We start from the raw sequence: 26,984 nt of genomic DNA, 5'->3' as shown, positions 1-26,984 counted from the left end.
TGAGATTGGATTTGATGTGTTTTGTAAGAACTTGAAGTAGCAAAGCTGTTTCGTCGCTCTTTGGTTGAATTCTTGCCAAGTACTAGCGGCCGACAGAATTCGCCAATAATTTGCTTTTCTTACGACAAACGCAAAAAAATTGATTGCAAGACTTCTCTTTTACATATGGGACCCACAAACTATTAATATCTCCGTGATTGTAATTATCAAGCTAACATCCAACGGACTGTTCTCCTGCCAATCAGAAATCAAGCTTTATGGTAAAAACACAAACTTCATTATGTCGAGCATTTCTCAACCTAATGTCTCCTAATTGTGACAAGAATTAGCACACAAAAAAAGTCGACATGTACCTATAATACACATGTACATGTTATTGTCCTCAAAGCTCTCGTGATTTTCCCTTGTTATCTCGTAAAGTTCTGAATCTTATGACAAATGCGCCATTAACCTAATCATTCACCAACCATAATTAAGGGAGAAAAAGCAAACTGAAGGGGGTGATGAAAAGCAAATTCAACTGAACTAGGTCACATCAAGTAATGTCCAGAGGCTAAGCTGCCGATACAAGATTTATTTCGAAAAATATGCACACAGTATAAGCATCCGATGAAGCCCCCTTGTCATGAAACATCACGAATGCCAAAGGCCGTTGGCAGCTATCACAAAAATGTCTAAACTGTTTTCTTTTGTTGAAAAACAGATCACATTCAATAATCAGAACAATACTCGAGAGATACATAAATGGCTTTGAAGCCTAACATATCCCAAATTACTACACAAAAAAGTAAATGCCGGAAAGCAAATGACAAAGCACAATCTTCAACTAAAAGCAAGCTCTTATCCCTCAAGAGCAGATCTGTTATTGTAAATAATTAGTGGCCACTCACCAAATTCAGTTATGAGCGCACGTCGAGATCTCCCACACCATTTCCAATGGCTTGCGGTGCGCATCTAGCTTCAGCATCCTCATCACTATTTCCGTGTAGAGATACCAACACCAGTACATTGTAAAAACACAGATTAAATATATATAACGAACTCTTAGATCTATATCTAGATATAGTTCGGGAGAATAAGATCCCTAGAACTTGACCTAAATCTAGATCGAAAGAGGAGAGTGATCTATCCATGGAGAGGTTGTAGAATCACGTCACGAACATCTACCTCAATAGCTGTTGACCGGGGAAAATGGCTCAATTAGTCTCCACGTCCACCCAAGATCAGTTGCATAAATTTATTCATACACATAAACTCTCAAAACAAATCGAGAGAGAAAAGAGAAGACAATCAAGGAAAGAAAAAGAAAATCAGAGGCTAAGTCAGATCTCGGCTTCAGAAACGGAAGGTTAGCCTACAGGACAATTTCGAAAGAGGGAAGGATTTTTGGGAGATGAGGGGGTTTGCCAATAGAGAGAGAGAAAAGAAGGAAACCCTAGCCCGCAAAAAGGTATAAATTGACAAGCAATTAATTGTCAGGTAAATTGATCAATAACCGCTTTGATTCAGCTCATGGACTGAGAGATCAAGATCTCTTCCACAACCAACCTTCTTGACCTGTTCATGGTGACAAGACAGAAGTAAATGTGCTCCTCAAGCTCCTTTAGCTGCTCCAAGAAACATGCAGTGTGCGCATGAAACTCCTTCAAAACCTCCCACATGATCTCACCCATCCTTGTGCAATTTCTCGCCGCCATCCCAGCCCTCCATCTTCCATGCTCAACCTCGTCGTGCAATCTCCCGGCCAACCTGCTTACGGTGTCCATGTCATTGATCAGTACGTACATCCCTTTCGCCGCGATGTCCAGCGATGCACAAACTCCTGTTGGTGAGCTTTTCTCTGGATATGATGATGACCTAATGGACTTCCCCTTCCTATCGCACGTCCTGGCACAGCAGCTCGCCACCAACCCCAGCACTGCCAAGATGCCGACGGTGCTGTGAATTGCCACCACCAGCGCGGCGGCTGTGATCGTGCTTGAGAAAATGATCAGCCCGAGCCCTCCGACCCTCTTGCAAGCCTTAAACATCTTCATTCTCCTCCGCATTTTCTTGTGCTTGGACTTCAATTCATGAAACAATGCCATGCAACGATCGTGCATGCCCTGGAACTGGACCCAGGTTATCGCCGACAAAGGGTTTGTTAGCGAGGCGAACAGAGACAGCTCTCGGCATATCAGACGGTTCTGCTCTTCCTTGTGACTGGCGTCTTCAGATACAATTTCTGCCAACTCAATTGCCCTTCCGATGCTTTGGTAATTGGCGTGAGTCTGGTGGATCGCCCGGAGGAGCAACTCACACACGTCACACGCGTCCGAGCTCACCAGGAAGTAGTCGACGAGAAGATGATGGATATTCAGAGTCTTGATCATGTTTGCGAGAGTTTCCCGGCCTGGCTCGAGGAGCGATTCTGAGAGGTGTGTGTCGGACAGAGAAGGCGACGATAGTGATCTGTTGATGCTTATTCTTCCAAGCTGGGATTGGACTTTAGTACACATTTCCACGTAGGACCTGGTCCTGAAAGCTTGTGTATACTCTCTATTGACGATGCTTGACTTGCTAGACATGTTGTTTAGACGTTCCTTCCGGGACTCACCTGTCAAATGAAAACAAGATAAATTATAGGATCTCGAAGCCATTACGAAAAATACATTTGCTCGGCAAGAACTAAAGCTGCAACCAGCCGAAGTTCTTATCGACTAATGGAAACTGCTTTTCATATAGGAATCTGTGACGAAACATGAGAGAAGAGAGACTATACAAGACTCGAGAGATCGGAAACATACAGAACTCAACACATTATTATGCTCGAAAAGATTTGGACCAACGCCGAGTTGTGCTTCCTCGTTGGGATCATTATAATCTAGATCGATAAAGCCAAAGGACAAGGAGAGAAACGGCGTACCGGTGGTCGGAAACGAAGATCTGAACTTGAGAAACACCAACTTCATGAGCGGATCCTTGTGATATTGTTGAAATTGCAGAGACTGAAGCTTTGATCAAAAGAAGATATTAGTCTTTTCCTTCCAAGGGTTGGAAAGAGATCTCGGGAACATGAGTGAGGCTGTAATATATAGAGATCTCTGACTTGTAAGAAGAAGCAATTAATGAAGAAGCAACCAAAGAAGCCACAGCTGGCTATTCTATTGAGCACCGCCTCAAATTTGGTTATTTGTCTTTGCTCGCACGCTATTGTCCCTCACCCGGTGTGTTTTTCTGCGTGCAGTGTCATCATCCTCCTCCTCCTCATCATCATCATCATTATTAGAAAATAAGGCAATTGGGGTTCACTTGTACGTTGGGCAACGATTCTAATTCAAAAAATCAATTCTCGTCAGAATTGATTTTTTTTATTATTATGTTCCCTGGACGAGTTTTAGAAAATTAGAACGCGTTTAGTAACTAGACAAATTTTCTATTCCCAGGGAAAATATTTCTTCCCAATTTTTTTTTCATTTAAGCCAAATAATTAAGTTTTGGTCAATATAAAGTCAACCTATATAGTATTACCAATAAAATGAATACAGATTATGCGTAATTCACAATTAGTCTATTTATTTCATGGAACATGAAGACATATGTAAAATCCTTAAAAAAGAACATAAGCTCAATAGGAAATTTGTACTTAAATTTTGGTCTTGTTTTTCAGGAAAATCACCAAAATAGTCCAAAAACATATTGTAATTCTATCAATTGAGTCCTAAACTTTTTTCTGTCAATTGAGTCATAAACCTTTTACAATTATGTCAACTCAGTCAATTTGACTAGTTGGCACCGACGTGACAAATTTTTAGTAATATTTTAATTTTTTAATTACTTTTCTTTTTTTTATCTTTTCTTTTCTTTTCATTTTCTTTTTTGGTTTGGACTAGTAGCCTTCCCGACCACCAAACGAGGGGTGGCGACCTCCACCGAGCCCTCAACAAGCTAGCCCAAACCACAAAAAAAGTGAAAAGAAAAAAGAGACAGAAAAAATATTATTAAAAATTTGACATGTCAACATCGGCCGATCAAATAAACTGAATTGGCATAATTACAAAAAGTTTAGGCCTCAATTTGAAAAAAAAATTATGACTATTTTGGTAATTCTACCATTGTTTCTCAAAAGTGATTATGGAACAAAGTATAACTTTTTTTGTTCTTATTTCTGCTCTAAATATGTTTCCAAAAATAGAATCAACGAATTTGAGTATTAGAATCACTTACATTATCAAACAAGCTTCTCATCTTTTTTTGTTCTGGGAAACAAAATCGGAGAATCGGAATCGTTGTCAAACATGCTCTTAATAGAATTATATTCACACGGTGAAGGAAGAGGAGAGAGATAAATATGGTCTCTAAGGGCATGGATCATCACAACTTTGTGGAGGAACTCAAGTTGGAGGATTTGAATCCTAATCAAGGATAATATTCTAGATTATACTAAATCATATCTGACGCAGAAATAATGTGATCCGCCCCGGTGAGCACGCAATCATATGGCCGAGCACCACTATGAGGTTGACCACAGTCCATCGATTGCCATCACCAACATTCTACCTTCTGGCAACGAAACGAAAGATGATCAAACCATCTAACGATCAAATTACATGAGTTTCTATTGCTGGAAAAGTTGGAATTTCGTCCTTGAAAGTATGAAAGTTTTGAGTTTTCGAGAGAAATTCCTGCAGTTCGCTGCCAATTGTCGAGCACATGCAACCTTCTGGCGACGAAATTCAATCTTGTAGCGAGGAATTTGCTCCATCGCTATCTTATTGAACTCTCGCCAAGTTATAGCTGCGAACAAAAGTCGTTGGTAATGCAGTTTTTTCCTACAACAAATAAAAACAATCCGTCAATGGAACTTCTTGTGAAGAATATTTGGCGTGTAGAGACTAATCTAGTTTGTAGGAGAAAATAATCATAATCAATTTTGGAGTAAAGATAGGGGACACATATTGGATTTCGGATGGGAAGTTTTCTTGGTTGGCCAACCTCGGATAAAAATTGACCAATGTGAGATTTTACCAAATCTTACCCCTATATTGAACGATGTGACTATGTACCTACGACATTATTTAACGAGTAAGTCATAACGTCCAATAAAGTGGTCTCCCGGCAATTAGAAATCAAGTGCTTTAGCGAAATTTAATTTCTGTTGTGTCGAGCATTTCTCATCCTAATCTCTCTTCATTATCTCGTGATTTTCCTTATTATAACGCGCCATTAACCTAACTGAAGGGGATAAAATACTACAAATTCAACTGAACTTAATTACATTAATTAATGTCCACAATGTAAGCATCTGATGACGCCCCCTTGTCATGAAAAATCTCAACCATAGTTAATTAAGGAGGAGAAAACTGAAGCTTATTTCGGTGCCAATATTATTTTTAGATGGCAGCTACCACAAAAAGATCTAATTTGACAAGCAATTACTTGTGAGATAAATTGATCATTGACCACTTTGATTCAGCTCATGGACTGAGAGATCAAGATCTCTTCCACAACCAACCTTCTTGACCTGTTCATGGCGAGAAGGCACAAGTATATATGCTCTTCAAGCTCCTCCAGCTGCTCCAAGAAGCAGGCGTTGTGCACATCAAACTCCTTCACAACCTCCCTCACCATCTCACCCTTCTTCGTGTAATTCCTCACCGCCATCCCAGCCCTCGATCTTCCGTGCTCGACCTCATCGCGCAATCTCCCGGCCCACCTGCTTACCGTGTCCATGTCGTTGATCAGTATGAACACCCCTTTCGCCGCGATGTCGAGCTGCGCGCCAACTCCTTCAGTCGATGAGCTTTTCTCCGGACATGAAGATGGCCGGATGGACTTCTCCTTCCTGTTGCACATCCCAATTCTGCAGCTTGTGAACACCAGCGAAGCTGCTGAGATCAGGCCGGAGGAAACAATCAGGCCGAGCCCTCCGACCCTCTTGCAAGCCCTGGCCAGCTTCGTTGTCCTCCGCATCTGCTTGCGCTTGGACATCAACTCGCGAAACAATGCCCAGTGATCATCGTGCATCCCTGGCAACTGAACCTGGGCGATTGCCCACAAGGGGTTTGTCTGCGAGGCGAACGCAGACAGCTCTAGGCATATCAGACGGCTCTCCTCTTCTGCATGACTTGTGTCTTCAGATACCAATTTTGCCAACTTGATTGCCCTTCTGATCCTTTGGTAATTGGTGCGGGTCTGATGGATCCCCCGGAGGAGCAACTCGCACATGTCAAATGCTTCCGAACTCGCCTCGAAGTAGTCCACGAGAAGACGGTGGAAATTCAAGGTCTTGATCATTCTCGCGAGGGTTTCCTGCCCGGGCTCAAGGAGCGATTCCGAGAGGTGCACCATGCAACGGGCGTCGGTAGACGGAGAAGGAGAGGAAAGCGATCTGCGAATGCTTGTTCTGCCAATCTGGAATTGGACTTTAGTGCACATATCCTCGTAGGACCTGGTCCTCAGAGCTTGTGTGTACTCTTGATCGACGCTGCCCGACTTGCTCGACATGCCGTTTAGACGTTCCTTGTGGGACTCACCTGTCAAACCAAAACGGATAAATCATATGATCTCCTAGCCATTACTTTATACACCAATCTCCATTAGAAAAATTACATTCTCTCAGCAAGAAAAAAAAAGCAAGCTAACGAAGTTCTTATCGACTAATAAAATCCGCTCTTCATATAGGATATGCGACAAAACACGAGAGAAACGAGAGTACACAAAACTCAGTAGATCGTAACATGTAGGAGTTCGAAACGTTAATTTGCTCGAAAAAGATCTGTTCAAACACCGAGCTGTGTTTCCTCGTTCCTATCACAAATTAGATATAAGAAGGACAGAGGAGATAGAGAGATCGATAGGAGAGAAAACGACATACCGGCGGTCGGAAATGAAGATCTCGACTCGGGGAACACCAGTTTCCTGAGCTGAACCGTGTGATGATGCTAAAATCAGAGAGACTAAAGTTTGATCAAAGAACTTATTCTAGTCTCTTTTCTGTAAAAGGGTTGGAAAGTGATCTCACGAACACGAAGAGTGAGGCTTGTATATATAAAGAGGTCTCTGACTTGGAAGAAGAAGCCACAGTTAGTTTGGCTATGGCATTGACCATAGCACAGCCTCAAATTTGGTTATTTTGCCTGTGCCCGCACGTTATCGTCCCTCACACGGTGTGTTCTGGTACCTGCAATGCTTTGGGACACATGACTTAGGCATTTTCCTTCTTTCCCTTTTGCGCTTTCCTCCTTTTCCTTTAGGGTTTCTGTTTCTTGTTTATCCAGATGTCTAGAGGCTTAGCCACAAAAATTAGGGAAATTGCTCCTAACATTTTTGGATGCCATGAGAGAATGGGGCAGTCGGGGTGGTGCAAACTAGGAGTAATCGGCTCCAAGATGGGTGGTTCTCACCCTAAAATCGAGAATCGTCCACTAATGACCGGTTCTGCAAACCACCCTCTCATTCTATGGATCCACTCGAGAACCGAACCACCGGTCCAGTCCGGTCCGATTCCCAGTTGAATCAATGAAACCAATCCTACTGAACACCAACATCAATTAAAAAAGGCACCAACGAAGATCATAGTATGGAGAGGGACTAAATCCACGGATATCTCACGGACGATACTTGTGTGTTTGGGGCGGAGGTTTTCGTTAAGAGGGAAAAGAGCACCGGCAAGGGAGAGAATTTGTTGATGGTAAAGGACGCGATCGTTCAGAAGGGCACTCGGAAGGTCGACAACTTCTCAAAATTCGACAAGGAATTCTCCAAGTCGAAAGAATTCGCAGCCGAAAACCAGAAATGGTATCTCTCTCAACGTCCTGATATAAGCATGGGCTAAACAATGGATGTTAATCTCCTATCCTCACTTGCCTCATCATATGCTCCTAAACTGAAAAAATCCTTACCAAGTTCAATACTAGTTGTCCTTCCCGGAAGGAACAAGATCGCGCATTTTAGGGAGTGACTCAATTTATTCTTCCATTAACGTTGTGAAGACTAGCAAACAAGAATCCATTGATTGATCGGAGGTGGTGTATGTCATTCATGTAGGAAAATACGGCTCTAGAAAATTGGTTCGATCCAATTGGGTGGTTCCCACTTGAAACCATGAACCGAACCGGTACCTGCCGATTCCAGAAAATTGGAAGCAAGAACCGGATCGGTACCCTCCAGTTTTCATTCAAAATCAGTCGGTTGGATACGAAACGATTCTGTTTGGGTGGATCCCGGTTCTTTTGTTCACCTCTAGTTCAAACACCCGGAGGCTAGCCAGATATTAAAAAGAGAGGGGGGGTTATAATGTGGGGCACTGCACGTAGCAAATTTATATCCACACCGTGAATAATATTTAGATCATCTTTAATGATCCGCCCCACGGGGGCACGCGATCATATGGGCTATGGTTAGGAAGAAATAGCAATAGATGCATGTGTTTTTTATTTCTTTTGTGCACCCCCCAAGAACATTTTCTATGACCGGTAAGTTTCATAAGAGCGGTCATCCAGCATTGCCCTTGGTTTGCTTCTAAGTTTGTTGGGGATTAACTTACCAACGAAGAACATTTTCCAAATCTAGCTCGATCAATGAAAGGTAACATTCGACTGGATAAGTTCAACACAAAACTCCTTGCAACAAAGGTTGGAACTCTTCCTGCCAAAAACATCGTTTGGTGCTGAAAGCTCTGTGTACGTGTGTGTATAAGTATATTTTCTCTGGGTGAAACTCTCTAGGGTTTTCTTGTTCTGCAATGTTTCTCTCAAACACCGCTTTCGTCTGTTCTCTTCTTTCCAACTCTGCTTTCGGTGGTGACACCTTAAACTTGATTCTCACATTTGATTCCTCTTTCATTATACGAAATAACTCCTCGAACCGTGTTGCAATACAACGATACCTATGTCGTTGCACTTCGCTTTGCTCATCATTTGAGTCTCTTGTTATTTCTAACTCGCTTATGATTACGCCCTCCATGTCCACTTTGTGCCCGATGGCACATACCGATAAGCATTGCCAGGTTGTTTATATGTATGCATAATTAGTTAGGAATAGCCAAAAGCGAATTTGAATTAAGGCTTCGTTTATTTCGCAAAAAAATAACGATCCGGAAAACGTTTTCCTAAAAATTGCGGTTTGTATTGCTTAAAATAATTAATCAATTGAATATGTTTTTACTATCGACAACAATTTATGCCTAAACATTTTTGTGGACGACGAAATTTTTTAAATTTTTGTTTAGTCATTTTTGTAAGGGATACAAGACATCATTTTTAGAAAAATATTTTCCTTCATTTTTTTTGTGAAAAATGAACAATTTGGAAAACGTTTTCCTAAAAATGATCGCTTGTATTGCTAACAAAAATAGATTAACTAAAAAAAATTTCATTGTACACGAAAATATTTAAGCATGAGTTGTTATCAATACTGAAAGTATTTTTCATTAACCAATTATTTCTAGCAATATAAGCTATTACTTTTAAAATATATATTTTTCATATATTCATTTTTCGCGAAACAAATGGAACCTAAGTGTAATATGTCTATATTGGTTTAATATCATAGTTAGAAAAATTATGGGAAAATTTTCAAAAAAGTCATAAATTTATTGTACTTTTTTCAATTCAGTCCTAAACATTTTATATTTGTATCAATGCAGTCCTAAACATTTTTTTTTTGTGTCAATTCAATCCTAAACATTTTGCATTTATGTCAATTCGGTACATCCAATCAATTTTGGGCGACCGGCACTAACGTGAACCCGATCATCACTGACGAAGCAAATTTTAGTATTATTTTTTATTTTTTATTTTCTTTATTTTTATTTATTTTATTTCTTGTTCTTCTTCTTCCTCCAGGCGGCTGCTGGATCGATGACCATTGCTGGGCGAGGCCGAGGTTGCCCAACAACGACGACACGACGTCCCGGCTACGTGAGGTTGGCTTGGCCCCGATCCGACGAGGCTGAGCCTCACCCAGCCATGGGTTGGTATGGCCTAACGACAACCGGCTGGAGAAACAAGATGAACAAAAAAAAAAAAAATTAAAGAAAAGGAAAAAAAAACAAAGAAATTGAAAGAATATGAAAATATTATAAAAAAAAAATTATCATGTCAATGCCAATCGGCCTCCATATCAGCACCGGTCGATTATAGTTGACTGGATGGACTAAATTGGCAGCAATGTAAAATATTTAGGACTAAATTAGCAAAATTAAAATGTTTAGCACCGAATTGGCAAAAGTGCAACGGGATTAGGGCTTTTTTCACAACTTTTCCGAGTAATTATAATATGTAAGCTTGTCATTTAGGAATGAAAGATTTATTAATTAGCGTAAGGTGATAATCCATTTCACATCATGTTTATAGTAAAACGCTTCTTTTTGCAAGTCGCTAAGGTAAGATAAAATTAGAAGTTTACCGGAAATAACGTGTGCGGTGCACGTGTTGTAAGGTACATTTGGAGTACATGCACAGGACAACAGCGCTGTATTGTTTTACGTCTCATTGGCGTATTTATTTCCTCCAACCGATGTTACGAACATTATCCACATTTATTTTTAGTTAAGTGTGTAATTAAGCGTTGTGATGACTCATAACCCATCAATGAAAAGTATGATCGCAGAAAGTTTCCTCTAATCTCGGAAGGAGAAGAAAATATTATGCAGCGCATTAATTTTAAGTAGGTAGCCGCATCACGCACATTTCTCTTTTCTCTTTTTTTTTTTTTTTTTTCCTTTCGATGAGGAAAAACCCACCTTAAGTAGTTACAATTAAAGTGCAGTACGGAATCATTTCGAAAAATCTCAATCGGAGCAGGCATATGCCAAACGTGATATATAGAGACAAAATTTGTATCATACATTTGATCTATACGCCAATCAAAATTCCTTAACCACTAGTTATAGAAAAAAAAAATTAACGAGAGGTGAGATGTTGAAAATAGTGATATATTTCTTTTGTGCTTCGTGTTAGACCATTGGTCATTTATTTCTTCATTTTTAGTCAAGAACGTGAGCAATCGCATAGATATTGTTCAGAAAGTCAAAAACCCATTGTACATTGGCTAATTCAGTCCTAAAATCTCTCAATTGTGTCAATTTTTCATTTTTTTTTCGTTAGTCCGGCAATTGTGTCATTAAGTACTATACATTTCAACAATTTGTCAATTCAATCATAGACCTTTCAATTGTGACAATTTAACCCTAAATCTTTTCACGTTTTGCCAATTTAGCCATTCCAGTTAATTTTGGTTGGATATCGCTAACTTAGACAATTAGTTTTCTTCTTCTTTTTTCCCCTTTCATTTCATTTCTTTTTTTCTCTCTTCGCTCTACCATCCATTGTCCGGCCTCATTGATGGCCGGCGGACATCATTGGCCTCAGGCAACAGCCACCCTTGCTCGCCCTTGTAAACCCTAGGCGAGGACAGCCCTAGCACAATGCCAATGAGGGCAGCCCTCGCTAGATTTGATGACGACCGGCAAAGTGAAAAACGGTAAAAATATAATAGAAAAAAAATAAAACAAAAGGGGAAAGTCAAAATATTAAAAAATTTCAAAAGAAAAAATGTCCATATGAGCCATGGAGACAATTTCGATTAAAATTAGTCGGAATGACTAAATTGACAAATTATCTAAATATTTAAACCGAATTAAAACAATTGAAAAGGTTCATAACTATATTGTTATTTATTTATTTATTTATTTGCCAAATCATAACTAGATTAACTACCGTAAAATAGGTTTACAACTTGTTGAGCAATTTTCCCGCGAAGTGCTTCATGTAACACTTGTCTTAACACCCGTTCGTATTACTAAGAAAAATCGACGAACAGTTCCACTTCAGGATGAAAACGTTACATGAACGCGAACGCCTTTCCGTAAATGAATCCCTTCCAGCTACGCCGCAAAAAAGGATTTGGGGATTGCTTGCTTCTCATCTCCAGAATTGGGGCCTCGCTAATCCAAATACGTCCTTTCCTTCCACTCCTCAACCTCTAAAATCTGGCCATCGGCTTGCCACGTGGCGCTCGCGGGGTCCCGCACGGTTGTCCACCTCATCCAAGATGGGGGCTTCTCCTTCTCCACCACCTAAATTCGCGCACGGGTTTCGCAACTGCCATTCCTGGTTCCCAAAGAGATCGGGGCGTTTCCACGTGGACGTCGTAGGGAACAACCTCGGGAGCAGCAGATGCTTGCAAGGTTTGTCTTTCCAACAAAATGTAATCTGGGTCGATGAAATTGTACGAGTGGCTGACGATAATAAGCACGAATCTTCTAGGAAGTATATGGCAACCGAACAGATTAGTCAGCTGCCACATGATTATTTTTCGAGGTGCCATAACGATGACGTACATGTATGTCGAGCTTGAGGTGAGTAATTTTACACATGAGCGGCCGACAAATGACAAACACAAAACAGGGGGAAACATTTGAGCGTCTCCGATTGTTGCAGCAGCGATTTTGGTATCCGTCTCTTTATGACTCGAGAGAATCGTTCGCGCAGGAAAATTGACACGGATAAGTAACGGGAAAATAAATCAAGGCCTAAATCGGGCGTTAGCACGCCATCCTCAAAGGTTTGATATCCTCCCGGCGATGTCAATCACGAACCGGTACCTCACGGCATTCCCGGCGAGGCGGTCCATGGCCTCGTTGATTGCATCTGGCGTGATGACCTCGACGTCGCAAGTGATGTTGTGCTCGCCGCACGGATCCATCATCTCCTGCGTCTCTCTTATTCCACCCGTCATGCTACCTTTGACGCTCCTTTTCCCTAAATCAAATAGATTTTTTTTTTGTTGCCCGAGGGGAAAATTGTTATGATATTGAATTTACGAATATAATTGGACACGTCAGAACTAAAGATTAAGAGGGGAAATTTTACCGAAAATCAATGGGAAGGAAGGCAATTCCAAAGGCTGATCAGGTGCACCCACAGTGACCAAAGTCCCGTCCACTTTGAGCAATTCTAGGATGGGCCCAAGAGAGTGCTTGGCCGATACCGAGTCCAAAATGAAATCCAGGGTCCTCTTCCCGGCCTACAAAACACCCCCAATAAGATCAATAGATAAATAAAATCATAAATGATCGGTTTCTGATCCAATCCGGTCCGATCCCACTTAGGAACCAGTGAATTATTAGTGGTCCAGGCGATTCCCAATTCGATCCCTATGTCTTACTCCCCTTTAGATAAACATATCGCCTCTCTTTAGCATGAGTAAGTAAAGGTTTGACTTATTCTTTAACATGCCAGGACTGACCAAAGACTAGACCAAACCTGCATTTGCTGAGAATTGGTGCTGACGATGAAATCATCGGCGCCCAAGCGCCCCTTGGCCTCCGTCTCTTTGGATGGGGACGTGCTGATGACCGTGACGTGGTGGCCGAACGCCTTCCCGAACTTGACCGCCACGTGGCCGAGCCCGCCGAGCCCCACCACCCCCATCTTCTTCCCCGGCGAGCCCAGCATGCCGTTGTCCTTGAGAGGGCTGAACACGGTGATTCCCGCGCACAGCAGCGGCGCCACCGAGTCCATCGGCAAGTTCTCCGGTATGCGCACCACGTATCTGCGCGAGCAAGCGACCCAGCCCAAAGGATTTCCCATTAGTGAAATCATCGAGCAGGTTTCAATCGGACATGTGCACGGTTTCGGACATAGGTCAATTTCTGTTTTTTGCCCGGTAAGCGAGCTTATTCAAACTAATAAACAACAGATATAGGTCCATCTAATCATGTGCAAATAGAGCCAAGATCGCACCAAACTCTTCCCGGGTTGGATCTCTGAGCTTAGCCAAATGCTGGAGATATACATAGTACGAAGCGCAAGAGTACAAACATTTCAACTGACCCTAGAGAACAATACCACGTGCGTTGTCCACCTGGACAGATCTTCAATGGAAGTTTCAGTTCGTGTAGCGAGAAAATGGAAATAGAGAAGTCGGAGAGGTTACCGGTAATCAGCGACGATGACATTGGAGTAGCCGCCGTAGGTGACGGAGCCATCCCAGAAGATGCCGTTGTAGGTGAACTGGATCTGGTCGCAGTAGTTCTCCTGCGAGTTGGCACAGAACTCGCACTCGAGGCAGGAGGCTGCCAGGCAGCCCACCCCGACCCGGTCCCCGATCTGGAACTTGCCCGCGTTGCATCCCACTTTAATCACCACCCCGGTTATCTCATGCCTGTGTCGTTCATCCCACACATCGCACGGAAATTCGCCTGTTAGCTCGCCGTGTATATCGATTTATAAACAGGAGAGAGAGAGAGAGAGAGAGAGAGAGAGAGAGAGGTACCCAGGGACAACGGGGTACATGGTGATGCCCCAGTCGTTCTTGGCATAGTGGAGATCAGTGTGGCAAATTCCGCAGTACAAGACCTTGATCGTCACATCGTTCACGCCATTCTCTCTGTTTCATGATCACCACGAAAAAGGCAAAAACCATCATATTACTCGCTTCAGCGTCTATCCACAAATGCAGATTCGAATGCTTCATCAAGCGCCGTCCGGGACATTCCCGACTCACCTGCGTTTGAAGGTGTAGGGTTTGATCTCGCCGGAGGAGTCGTGAGCAGCCCAGCCGGAGACCGTGAGCGTGTGGTTCTGAGTCTCTTGAGCCATCGGATGATCGGAGAGAGAAATGCGTCGGCCCTCCGGTGACGGCGGGTGCTAAAGATGCTTGCTTCCTCGCCCTCGGATCTCGCTGTTATAACTAAACCCTGTGATTGAGTGCTGTACTCGGCTTCGGTGCCTTTTGCCTTTGCATGGGCGGGATTTTATAGCCAGCCGTGCGGGTTCCGGGAATCATGCCGTGGGTTGACCCTGGCCTTTACTTCAGAGAAGACTCGAGACGCCATATCCACATCACCAACTACTCCAAAGTGTGTTTCAAGCGCAGCGACGTGGGCCAGCGGAAAAAAATATTGGACGGACTCAAGTCATTGTTAATATTATAACGAAATAGAGAGTAAAGACAACAAAGAAAAATCTAGATATAAAGTTTATTCCGATTCATCCTCAAATTAGGACTACACCCAGCAGAGCACGTCTCGGCTCTCTATTGCAGTTCTCAATTATGATAGAAATAGATTGTATAACAGTAGATATTCACGAATCCAAACCTAAACTATTAATAAATGCGTGCTCAAATTATAAAAATCCCCTAGCGTCCGGAGGCGTTACACCCTTGCAAGCCCTGCTGGATCTCCACCAGGAGCGAGACCCCATGCCTTTTTATCAACGTAGAGTATGAATCATACCCCGACGGTCATGAAAGATTAGACACTACACGTGCCATCGCCATAGAGAAGATTGTTTTATGTGTTCGTGGGTTTTTTTTTTTTTTTCAAGTGAGAACGAGTGCACAGCTCAATCATCGTCATCGTCATATTTTCTGTATTTCCTAGCCAACAGCCTCAAATCATTGCGTTAGGTTACCACTGAAAATAACCAAATTCCCCTGTCAACTTTCTCTGTACCAATTCGGCCGGCACTGCATGGAGACACCACGATCTTTCCCCGGAGATTCCAAAGGATGGTTGGTTGGTGGTCGAGTGGCGACGGAGGGTGGAAACTCGAAGGGCAGCTTCCGTGAAGAAACGGCGCTGTTTCAGTGTGGAAAGTCGAACGACTCGCGTGGACTGTGGACTATTCCGCCCCCTACTGGTAAACTGCTTGGCGTCTTCCTCGAACTCTTCGGGTTGACTCCGTCGCTTTTCAAACTGATGTTCTGTCGTCCCTCCCCACCTCACAACCCCAATCTCTTTCTATTTTTTGCACGAACACCCTCGGTTCTTCTTCCATTTGCATCCGTGCCCTTTTTGAAAAATTGCATTGGCATCCTCGGATGGAATCCCCGTAAATTAGGAAATCAATTTACCCTTACTTCTGTTGAGGTGTGATTCATATTCTCAATGACTTGATTTTATGTCCTAACTAAAATGAGCATTGACAAACTCTAATTTGGCGACATTGCTCAGGAAACCTAATTTTTGATATCCCCAAATCGATTCATAAAATTAAAAAAAATTATCCAATCGGTCATAAATTTATTGTATGGATGTCAACTCAATTACAAACTTTTTAATTTTACCAACTTAATCCTAAACTTCGGTGCGAAGTTTGAACGTAGTCTTTTTAATCGATTTTCGTCGAAAATTGCTAACATGATAGTGTGCCACATAAGATGGCCGGCGATAATTAGACTATCATGGTAACAGTTCCTATCTAAAATTGATCGGTTTAGAATTTCACACAAACATTTAGAACTAAATTAGAAAAATTTTAAAAAGTTAAAGTTGAATTAACGTTATACAATATCTTTAGGATGCATAAGGTAACTTTTCCTATAAAACTGCATATTACTTTCCCAACCGTGTAATTGGTCAGGACGCCATTTTTCTCTCTTTAATTTTTCTCCATGAGATCAAACGACGTCGTTTGGGGGAGCCTTGGCAACCGCGGAGTCCAAGTTGAGTGTGTTAGCTAGGCCGTCGCCCACTTATGTCAACATGTAAGACATTTAAAAGCTGAATCGAAGGGACGGTAAATTTAACACGGTAATATCATTTTGAGGATTTCAGCGAGTAAAAGTATAATTTGGGATAAACCTGCTCAGCTAGTATTAGTTAGAATTTTATGGGATATTAGAAATAAAACATTTCAACTATCCACCATTCCCACAATCAAACTCTTAAAACTCGTTGCCGCCACCGAGGGTGTCAATGGGTTGGGCTGGGTTTGACCATCGTGATACCCGACTCGAACCGTGTCTGCCACCAAGGATTGAAGCACATTGCCTGCCATTGCCCCCTTGGCCGCCCCATTGGGATTGAAATGGAGGTCATGACCATCGCAGACTATAATCGGGAGTGCATATGATTAGGATGAACATAACATATATGAACTTAAGAATTGAACTATGGGAAAAATCGAAATAGACAAAATTTAAAAGCAAACAAGAAAAAAAAAAAAAAGATCGGGGCTTCGGATTGATTAGCACATGCTATTTGAGCCAAAGAAACCAAATCTCAAACAAACCACGAAACTCTTGGCTCCTGCTCGACCCGTTTGCGGGCTGCAAACTAAGCGAGCTACGCGCCCAAGTGATTGGGAAAAAAAAAAGAGTTCTCTAGAGCATAACAGCACGTCGAATATTATTGTGAGGTTGAGATTTCTCGATCGGTTGAACGTTTTTTTCATCAGCCAGTGTCGGTCAGCGGCAAAAATCTGGGTTCAAAGGCAAGACATACGTCGATGGAGAAAGTGGAAGACCACTTCAAGGAAGTTGCAGATCATGGAGAAAGTAGCAAAAGACCACTTCGAGGAAGTTGCCCAGCAGGGCCCGACGGCTGGGAAAGTAGACGAATCATGGTGATCCGAAAGCCTTCGAATCCATTTTAAAAGTTGAGACGATTTAAAAAAGCACGGTGGGGGAGTTGCTTTGCCGATTCTTTGCTCGTCCAGGTAATCGGCTATCTATATATATACACACACAACTATAGTCCGATGGTCCGTCGAGGAGCTTACATTTTACGACTTTGATCCGTTACGAACATTACCGGTGAGATTTTACTATTGTTTCAAGTATATCTGGTTTTTGACTAAAAAAAAATTCTGGTTAGGTATGCGACGCAAACACATGATAAACGTTTGGTTTGGTGAAAATGGAAACGAAAGACCTGACACGAGAGACAGCGACAGAGGTTTTCCCAATATTGAAATGTCCTTTGGCTGAACCAACGTTTGTGAATGAATGCAATAACATTAACATCTCCTTTGTCGAATGATTCGCACCTCGCGCTCTAACCCGATGAAAATTAACGACGACCAGCTTGAGGAAGAAGTAGAAGAAGAACAGAAAAAATAAAAATAACTTTAAAAAATGAAATTTTGCATAAATGATTGAATTGGCGCAAATACAAAAGTTTAAGATTAAATTGGCACAATCGTAATAGGTTAAGACTTTTTTGGTAATTTTCCCACTATTAATGAGTTTGGCACCTCTTATAAAATCTTGAAATTTGAGAAACTAACAATGTAACCGTATAACAGTGCAACCTCACCCCGAAGTATTATGAATGACAAAAAACGCTCCGATATTATGTCCGGCATTCTACCATTATACTATCACGCTGTCATGCTAGCATGATCCTAAAATCTTTATCCCGTCGCCTCCGATAATGCGAGCATAACAGCTCCCAGGCAGTTAAATCTCGCTTGCGATTTCTACGTGTAGTCCTTGTGAACCTGTGCGTGCAAGACAGTCTCTTGACAGTTTTACAGTTATGTGGCCATCACAATGTGAGCCAGTTCAACATGCTGGAGGTCCTCTATGTGTCTCAAAGAAGGTCTAGACAGAAAAACAGGGTAGAGCTCAAGAAGGCACGCGAGAAGACGGATGTGTGGACGCCCTGCTCCCGGACTTAGCGGCAGAAGTGTCGATCTCTCACCGTTCGACACAACGGATTCTTGAAGTCTTTAGAAATTTGTTGCAGGTTTTCACCGATGTAACAAATATTTTGTTGTCCCATAATTAAATTATGCGTAAACATCGAATGATTAGTTTTTAAGGGATAATGACATAAATGATATCTGAATTTACTTTAAATTTGATCGGTATGATCCCTCAATTTTAACTCGATGTGTAATGTGGTCCCCGAACTTTTAAAATATATTCAACTTAGTTCCCGACTTATAGGAAGATGTTCGACGTAGTCCTTCCATTAATTCAAGTTCGGGGATGACTTTGAATATTTTCTTATAATTCGAGGACAATGTTGAACATGTTTTAAAAGTTCGAAGGTTACATTAAATAAATTGAAAGTTCATGGATCATATTGAATGATGAGCTAAAATTCAGATATCATATTAGCCAAATTAAAAGTTTAGAGGTTATATTACATATTGAATTAAAATTCGAAACATTATTTGCGAGAGAACAACGAGAATTCGGGCCTGTGGGTCTAGGCCCCGGTCTAGTCTAGACCGGCAAAGCAAATCGGAGTTAATTAGTCTTAACAAATACGAAAGTGGAAAAGACAAAGAACCCTAAAAACAGAGACGCGCAGCAGACAGAGAGAGAGAGAGAGACCCCCCCCCACACACACACACACACAGGCTTGGAGCTGCCACGGGGGGTGTTTTGCGTTCGCGTCGGTCTTCTCCAACCTCTTCACGCGCCGCCCAGATCCAACTCTCCATTTCCTCCTTCCCCAAACGCGCGAACCGCCGCCAAACCCTAATTGCTCTCTCTCTCTCTTCTCTCTCTCTCAATCCGCAGAGTCTGAGCTTGGGCTTGGGCTTGAGCTCGAGCTCGAGCTGATTGCTCTCCCACGATGATCTCCATTTCGCTCTGATCATCATCAACATCCTCGCCTCTCGCGGCTCCGATTCTCTGCATCCCTCCCCCCACCAGCCACCGATCACTGACCCTAGCCCCCCCCCCCACCGAAAATGGCCGCCTCCGCCGATCCTCCCTCCAACCACCACTTCCCCCGTGGCTCCGACGCCGCCGCTGGTAGCCCCCGATCGCGCCGCAAGAATCTCCCCTCGCCTGCGTCGCAGGTCGTCCGCCTCGAGCAGGAGGCGCCGTCGCCGTCTCCTTCGCCGTCTCCTTCGCCGCCTCCCTCGTGGTCGTCGTCGGCGGCGGAGCAGGGACCATGCTCCCCGCAGAAGCCGACCCTGCAGCCCGAGAGCAGCTCGGAGGACAGCCCCGATGGGAGCATGCGCAATGTCGTCTCAGTCCAGCCGAAGAAGCCGGCATGGAACAAGCTGTCGAGTGAGGCTGTCGACGCGGGTCGTGTGATGGGAGACGCGGTGTCTTGGCCTGCTTTGTCTGATTCGGCCAGGGCTTCTCCCAAATCGTTGAGTATAGACTCTTCGTCTTCCAAAGCTGCGTCTGTAGAGACGGTCTCCATTTCGCAGGTTCGCTTGGAAATTTCCCAGTCTTTGTTGTAGCCATTGTTTTATTTTGTTTGTCATCTGCGTCGCTGAAAATTTTGTGGTATGGGAAGGATGAATAGCATTTCGTTGCTTATGATTTATATGTCGAATTCTCAATATCGGTGTTGTCGTGCTGAGCTTGTCAAGTACGGAAAACTGATAAGATTAGATGTTCTATGTCTTTGTAATGAGTACGTACGATATGGACCCTCAACTGATTCCTCGGAATTAGACTTCTCTGTCATTGGTTGCCTCCCAACTGTATATATATATATATAGAACTGATTCGTGACTACAACTCATTGCATGTCTTTCAAATGGAAAAGGGGCCTCCGGTGCTGCATTCACCACAGAAGCAAGCTGTCTCCAACAGTTTGAATGCTAACTCAACGTCAAATAATTCACCGACGGCTCGTCAAAAATTGAACAGGCGTAGTGGTGGTGCAAACAGCAACTTTCCAAATGCATTTGCGCAGGGTGGTTTTGCTCACCATCCCGTACCACCACCTCCGCCTCCGCCATTACCACCCTTTCCAGTATTCCAAATGGCTCCAAACCCTTATGGAGCTTTTATACCACCAATTGCCAATACGACTGTTAGAGATCCCAACTACAAGGGCAATCACTGGGACGGAAGACCATTGAGAGGTTTTGTGTCTCCGCCACATGTTATGACCGATCATCGTAATTCTTCTCGGAGGGGGAATTCTGGGCCTCATCATCGTGGAGACAGTTCACCTCGTAACATTAATAGTAATAGTACCAGGCGTGATAAGGACCGTGGAAATTTCTCAGGTGCTAGAGATGTTAATGTGCAGCATCATAGAGCAAATCCTAGAGGCTTTGTGCGGTCTTCGCCTCCGCCACCTACCTCCCCTCCATTTGTTGGTCCACCGCCTGTGAGACCACTTGTACCTATGAATTTTGCTGGTAAGCAGAGCCTTATGTTGAAATCATGGTCTTTATCATGTGGTTTCTTGACTAATGTGACTCTTCCTTTCAGATATAACTCCGCAATTCTATGCTTTGCCTATGGAGCCATATAGTGGTGGTCCATTTTTTCCTCCACCATCCACTCCAATGTTTATGGCTGTTTCAGACCCTTCTCTTCCTAGTCACATTGTCCATCAGATAGAATATTATTTCAGGTTTTGCAGTGGACTTCTAATATCCTTAATCAAGTGATTGCTAATTTCCTGGTCATATTACTTTCCTGACTGACATTGTACAATGTATTTGATTCAGTGATGATAACTTGGTCAAGGACGAGTTTTTGAAAGCAAAAATGGATACTGAAGGATGGGTTCCCATCTCTTTAATAGCATCATTTCCTCGAGTAAGTTCCTCTAATCTGATTTGACCAATATACACAGATTTTTGAGTTCTCATATTGATGCTTCGTTATCTGAAACAGTTTTCATGGACAGTAGCTGATGACATACTATTCGAAATGATATTGTTCTATGATCAAAGTGCAACCGATTCCATCTAATGGAGCGACATGACTAACAGTCACCATTTTTTTGTAATTTCAGCACAGGAATATGAGCTGATTACTTTTTCACCTTTACTGAATTAATATGCATGCCGTATATAAAATATGACGCGCGATGAACATTATATGAGGACTTGAGATTTTGGCATGTTATGGTTGATAGACGGAATTAATTCTAGAAGTCTCATGCATAGATTTCATTCATTTTTAGATCTTGAGAAATCATAATATTTGGAGCAGGGAGGGCTTGGGTAATGATCACTTTATCATGTATATGTTGTAAGTGTGCCCACAGAAGGAATTACGTTGTAAAGTTGGTTCAATAGGACTCATATTTTGAGGTGTAAAGGAAGTAATTATAAGCCTGTGGATCAGGTCGCACCGAAAGGGGAAGAATATGTGTTCAATGTTCTGGGAATATTTGCCCGCACGCCTCTCTTTTTACATGCTGCTTGGAATTCAACAGTAATGGAGATATTTGTGCGTGGTGAAAAACAATTCCATCGTATAGGTAGTCTCTAATGAAGAGGTTGTTGCAGCATACTGAATTCCCTTATAGTGAGCCTAACTTAGTTGAGTACTTTGAAAGGAATTTAAAAACAAACAATAATTCAAAACAAGTAAGGTCCTCCTATCTTATTTTTTTTTATAATCATAAAAATTTTTTTTTTAAAACTTTTTTGGAAGAGAAAATTTTGATACTCAATTAAAACCAAGTGAATTTACAAACAAACAACATGATTGTAATAGGAAGCCTCTGAAGATGAATCACCATGTCTTACTTAGTTATCATTGTATACATCTTGCTCTTCCTTATGTAAGATCACTAATTTAACTCGGAGCAGAGTCATAGTCCTTTCTGGACTCATCAAAGTTGTGGACCAATGCAAAAGTCCATTACACCAAAACTCAACATTAATGAAATTACCACCATAAATGTCTGATTGTTCAATCTTGCTGGCTACATCAAGGGGGAGATGCTTTCGTTAGGCAGTTGATAATTTATGATGCCAGTGAACCTTCTCTCCTCTCTCTCTCTCTCTCTCTCTCTCTCTCTCTCTCTCGTGCGCGCGCGTGCGCGCACATTCATATAGCACGTTACCTGGATCAATCATTTGCGCCTTGGTCTTTATTGGATCATCAATGTATGACTGATTGCCTTTTCTGTTTGCTTTCTTTCCCATGGCTCCAGCTCCTGAATCTCTTGGTTCCCTTTTTTACTCCTCGTAGCATCCGACCTTATTGCATTAAATCAAGATCGCACTGTGGCTGTTGTCTTTGCAGGTTATGAGCCTCACTACCAGCATCCAGTTTATATTAGAATCCTTGAGAGGTTCGATGGTCGTGGAAGTCCAGGTATTCTGACATCATTAGTTGTAAGGTTACTATGTGTCAATATATTTGATCAGGCCAGGATGATTACCTGGTGCTGTTTTAGAGCTTCTTTTTGAAGCTTGTTGTTGAAGAAGTACTTGGTGGAGATTTACATGCTGTTTGTGCAAATACTCTGTTTTTTAAGGGCAACATTGCTAAACCAACAATATATTTGCTGTTAAATTGCACTGCAGGACGATAAAGTCAGGAGGCGGAATGAATGGGCTAAATGGATATATCGGGGCTCGCCGGCCTCCAGATCATCAAGTTACAATGAACTTGCCATTTCCTTCGAAAAGATGGCAGCCGAGGAGGTCCCTGCTAACCAAAATGATACGACTGGTGAGGCAGACGGGCACCCAGACACTGTTTGAAGATATTCACCGAAGTCTACTGACCAAGTCCAGCATCCCAACACCATTGGTATTGACTATTGACCCCACCTGCTGAAGCATAAATCCATTCTTCTGTGGAACCACGAATTTGAAGTTTTCATCCCCAGAAGAAGAAAGCGGGGTGAACTCAGTTTGGAAGTATTTGGATGTAAAGATAAAGAGGCCGATGCTGTAAAAGGTGGGCTAGCACCTGACTTGTTGGGTTTCTCTCGGTGAGGCTGATATTGGCTTTTAGTTGTTTCGATGATGGAGATAGTGAAAGCAAAATAAGAGATGCATATGTTGCTAAAGATTCAGACAGTGTAAACAAGGAATAGCTCATACGATTCCCCTGGTTTTTTTTTTTTTTTTTTGTACTATTGGTTTGTCGGCTTGTACAGTTTCATCAAAACGTTGAATGTTGTTTCTCGGTTCATTGGAATTTGGAGGGCAGCCGGAGGTTCTTTCCAACGATACATGTTTGCTTGTGAATCAATAATTAATTCCCCTTTAGGAGTGAATAAATGATGTTGCAGTTTCGTCTCAGCCGCATGGACTTCGGAGAAGGGATTAATCTTTTATGTTGGTTGTAGACATTACATCCTAGGCACACAGATTGACGATGCCCGTGCGTGTAGTTGATGTCGTTATGAGATTGTCGTTCTGTCACGGTCGGAGCGTGGACATTATTGAGAGGCCGTTCCTGTCCTCGTCTCCCTTTTATATAAAGTTTGTGCGCAATGTCCTTTTACACAGTGAAATTATTATCAGGGGTACTATTTCCCTTCTCTTATTGCTTGCCCAGTGTAACTAGTGACAGTGCTCGCCTAAGAAGCACGAAGACGAGGGCACGGTTCAGCTTTGAGGTCGCATTTTTTGAGCTGGTCGATCTCTTCCGCCCTCCTTTTCGGTAAAAAGGATTTTACATGACTAGCCATGCGTGAAGCTTGTCGTCTTGCGCGAGGGGAGATGCACCATATCTAATGGGTTGGCTTCCCCGTGGGTTATCTTTCACCTCAAGATCAGTACAGTCGCAGAGGGAAACGCCCAACTCTGAAGTGACGCGTCTCCCATCGGGTTCAGATTCCCACTCGGCTATTTCCACTGGTCACCGTTGAAGAAGGAAGGGACTCCCATTCTAGACCTGCAAAAGAAGAAACGCTCCACCCCCCATCCTGGATATTATTTTCGGAGCATATCTGTCGATAGTGCCTCCCTCCCTCCCTCCCTCCCTCCCTCAGAAAGCAGTGCCTATAGTAGCAGTAGTACTACTAGTACTCCTCCTCCTCTCACTCTCGCTCTAGTCACTCACGGTGTCCTGAATTGTACGTGACCAAACACTAGAAAGAACTGTTTTCCCCACAGCTCGCAATTGCTCCTCGCCAATGGGGGACATGCTTGGTGTCTCGTATTCATTGCCCCATCCGTCCCACTATTCTCCCTCGCAATGATTGCCCAGCTTTATCGGTCCTCTTCGCTGCGAGACATTGAAGCCCAAGACCTGAGCATTCCTGCCCCCGCTAAAGACAAAGTGGACAGTCTCTCGCTCCCTCCCGGGTCACGCTCACAATCAAACATACGAGAATTTTGCTGAGTGTCCGTGGTCACATCAACTTGAACATTGGTTTTACTGGCCAACTTTTGTTAATCGCACCCCCCATGGGTTGAACCGTTGAAGTGTGATTCAAGTGTGCGTTTAGCGGGGCGTGGGGGCCCTCCCTCGTGCTTCCGTACCTCCCTTTAGCCAGAAAAACCTAAAACCAGTACACCCCTTGAACCAACCAGACAGGCTTCAACATAACCCCCTCCTCGCCCCCACAAACAACCACGTCTATCTTCTTCTCCTCCGTCTCGGGAGCTTTCTCCCACACGTTGTTTGGATTCTTCGTCTCCTCCTCCGAAGACCAGCCAACAACCATGTCCACCATGTGGTCAACGCCACGTCTGAACAAGAACGCCACAGCCAACAACGGCAACGCTGAGAACAACGGAGTCACGGTCGTTGCTTACTCCTCCTCGTCTCCCCTGCCTTTCTCGGCGCTCTCTCCCCTCCCCACCGCTCCCTCGACCTCGATCAAGTCCATGGACGACATCTGGAAGGACATCAACCTCGGCTTCCTCAAGGACCCTCCCGACCACCGCCAGCCCCCCGCCCCCGCCGCCATCTCCACCTCCATCAACGGCGTCGGCCTCGGCTTCCAGGGCACCGTCCTCACCAACTTCTTGGCTGGCCCCGCCAGGGATTACCCGCCGCGAGGATCCGGCTTCGGCTCCGACGTCCCGACTACCAGATTGAGCCTGAACAGCTCGGAGGCTGATGCGCAGGGTGTTGCTGCTGCAGGACAAGTTCAAGGGCCGTGCGGTCGCGGCGGCGGTGTTGGCGCTGATTCGCCTCCTTTGGTTCCAAGGTTTTCTTCTTTGTGTGGGAAGGGGAGCTCTAACAATGGTGACCGTAACGATCCACGCGATCGCAAGTTCAAGCGCTTGGTCAAGAACAGAGAGTCCGCCGCCCGTTCCAGAGCCAGAAGACAGGTCTCTCTACTCCTTGCGTGACCTCACTTCACTAAATGAAGCCAACCAAGTTCGTAAAATGTTAAAATTACAAAGAACACGACTTTCTGAATTTTGGGAGCAGTATGTTAACGTGTGTTGAGTCATGACTTTGCTGATCTTAGGTCTGCTTAACTCCACATTGTCGACTCTGTTTCACGGACTTTCTTTGTTTTTCTTTTGTATTCTTTCCAATTATATGTTTTTGTTTTTGTTTTTGTTTTTGTTTTTGTTTTTGTTGGGTAAGATCATTCTATGTTGTCCTGTTAGGGTTGTAAATTTGTTCTTTTTTGGAAACTTCCTTCAGGCGTACACAACGGGGCTGGAAATTGAGATCGCCCATTTGCAGAAAGAGAATGCTAACCTCAGAAGACAGCAAGAAAAGGTGCTTCCTTTTTGCACACTGGATAACTCTGCCGTCGATTGGGTGTTGGGGTCTGTTGTCGTGTTTCCTTACCCTTAAGAGTTTCCTTATCTGGGTCATCAGAATCAGGATAGTCCCATGTCCATTAATGACCCGACAGCCCGGAACTTTGAATTTCCTCTGGTAATGCCCACTCATACGACACGTTTTACGGCGATCATCTACGGAAAGATGCCGTGGCGAACGCCTCTCTCGGTTGTCATCAATGATCATGTGTCAACCAGTAAAACCTGCCGACTAATCTTTGCGACGAAGACACTTAGCATTTCTCTGCCGTCGTCGTCCTTTACTGTTACTGTGCGTTGCGATTACCATAATCTTGCTGGCGTGCGTCTGTTGTGTTGCAGCTTCGCTTGGCGCCTCCTCCTGACATTCCGAAGAAGAAGAGACTCCAGAGAACCTTCACAGCCCCATTTTAAGAAGACGTGGCAGTCTCTCTCTCGCTCTCATACAAACACTGCTACTTTCATTTTGAATCTCACCGGACATCTCCAGGTAGAGAGAGACAGGGAGAAACGGGAAGAGGTTTGAAGGGATCTTCTTCCTCGTAGACACGTCCCAATCAAGTAGCTGCAGAAAAGAGAAGGTACAAGATCCTCTGGATGCCCAAAGAAATGTAGGGGACCCATGAAGTTTCTCTCCTTCTTCTTCTTCTTCTTTTTTGAACCGAAAAAAAAGTTATCTATCCCTGTCTCTTTTTTTCTTTTTGTCCTTGCGCAAGAGAGATGCTGATGATGTAGGAGGAAAAAATTGTTAATTGATTGATAAATAAAAAAAATTCAGATGCTTAGGTTATGGTAGCTAACCTTATATGTGTTTTTATTTTCATAATCCTGATCACTTAAAAAAAAAAAAAA

The 26,984-nt window shown here is 43.2% G+C and overlaps 5 protein-coding genes and 1 long non-coding RNA gene across 6 annotated transcripts; 3 read left to right on the top strand and 3 right to left on the bottom strand.

The window, feature by feature from the left end:
- Nucleotides 1–1,297: 1,297 nt before the first annotated feature.
- On the bottom strand, nt 1,298–3,026 carry LOC115738619 (UPF0496 protein At1g20180-like). The gene is made up of 2 exons (XM_030671287.2): nt 2,906–3,026; nt 1,298–2,596 (listed from the first exon to the last, which is right to left on the bottom strand). The coding sequence occupies exons 1-2, from the start codon at nt 2,949–2,951 to the stop codon at nt 1,506–1,508; spliced, it is 1,137 nt and encodes a 378-aa protein (XP_030527147.1). The 5' UTR covers nt 2,952–3,026; the 3' UTR covers nt 1,298–1,505.
- Nucleotides 3,027–5,311: 2,285 nt separating this feature from the next.
- Nucleotides 5,312–7,183, bottom strand: LOC115738721 (UPF0496 protein At1g20180-like). Its single transcript, XM_030671431.2, has 3 exons — nt 7,163–7,183; nt 6,857–6,923; nt 5,312–6,515 (listed from the first exon to the last, which is right to left on the bottom strand). The coding sequence occupies exons 1-3, from the start codon at nt 7,181–7,183 to the stop codon at nt 5,452–5,454; spliced, it is 1,152 nt and encodes a 383-aa protein (XP_030527291.1). The 3' UTR covers nt 5,312–5,451.
- Nucleotides 7,184–12,427: 5,244 nt separating this feature from the next.
- On the bottom strand, nt 12,428–14,828 carry LOC115738620 (probable cinnamyl alcohol dehydrogenase 6). The gene is made up of 7 exons (XM_048274248.1): nt 14,631–14,828; nt 14,494–14,591; nt 14,263–14,376; nt 13,924–14,151; nt 13,251–13,539; nt 12,858–13,011; nt 12,428–12,746 (listed from the first exon to the last, which is right to left on the bottom strand). The coding sequence occupies exons 2-7, from the start codon at nt 14,586–14,588 to the stop codon at nt 12,544–12,546; spliced, it is 1,083 nt and encodes a 360-aa protein (XP_048130205.1). The 5' UTR covers nt 14,589–14,591; nt 14,631–14,828; the 3' UTR covers nt 12,428–12,543.
- LOC115738622 lies at nt 14,225–26,922 on the top strand. The gene is made up of 2 exons (XR_007197438.1): nt 14,225–14,258; nt 26,627–26,922. It is a non-coding gene; the product is annotated as an uncharacterized LOC115738622 (long non-coding RNA).
- LOC115738618 (la-related protein 1C-like) lies at nt 19,047–23,429 on the top strand. Its single transcript, XM_030671286.2, has 6 exons — nt 19,047–19,892; nt 20,237–20,840; nt 20,914–21,058; nt 21,156–21,246; nt 22,690–22,761; nt 22,974–23,429. Exons 1-6 carry the CDS (start codon nt 19,422–19,424, stop codon nt 23,151–23,153), a joined length of 1,563 nt encoding a protein of 520 aa, XP_030527146.2. The 5' UTR covers nt 19,047–19,421; the 3' UTR covers nt 23,154–23,429.
- LOC115738621 (bZIP transcription factor 27-like) lies at nt 24,922–26,922 on the top strand. The gene is made up of 3 exons (XM_030671290.1): nt 24,922–25,685; nt 26,011–26,088; nt 26,475–26,922. Exons 1-3 carry the CDS (start codon nt 25,071–25,073, stop codon nt 26,544–26,546), a joined length of 765 nt encoding a protein of 254 aa, XP_030527150.1. The 5' UTR covers nt 24,922–25,070; the 3' UTR covers nt 26,547–26,922.
- Nucleotides 26,923–26,984: the final 62 nt, after the last annotated feature.

Source organism: Rhodamnia argentea, chromosome 2, assembly GCF_020921035.1.
Source record: "Rhodamnia argentea isolate NSW1041297 chromosome 2, ASM2092103v1, whole genome shotgun sequence".
NCBI lineage: Eukaryota > Viridiplantae > Streptophyta > Magnoliopsida > Myrtales > Myrtaceae > Rhodamnia > Rhodamnia argentea.
The sequence above is the reverse complement of the archived record's forward strand: the minus strand, read 5'-3'. Positions and strand labels throughout refer to the sequence as shown.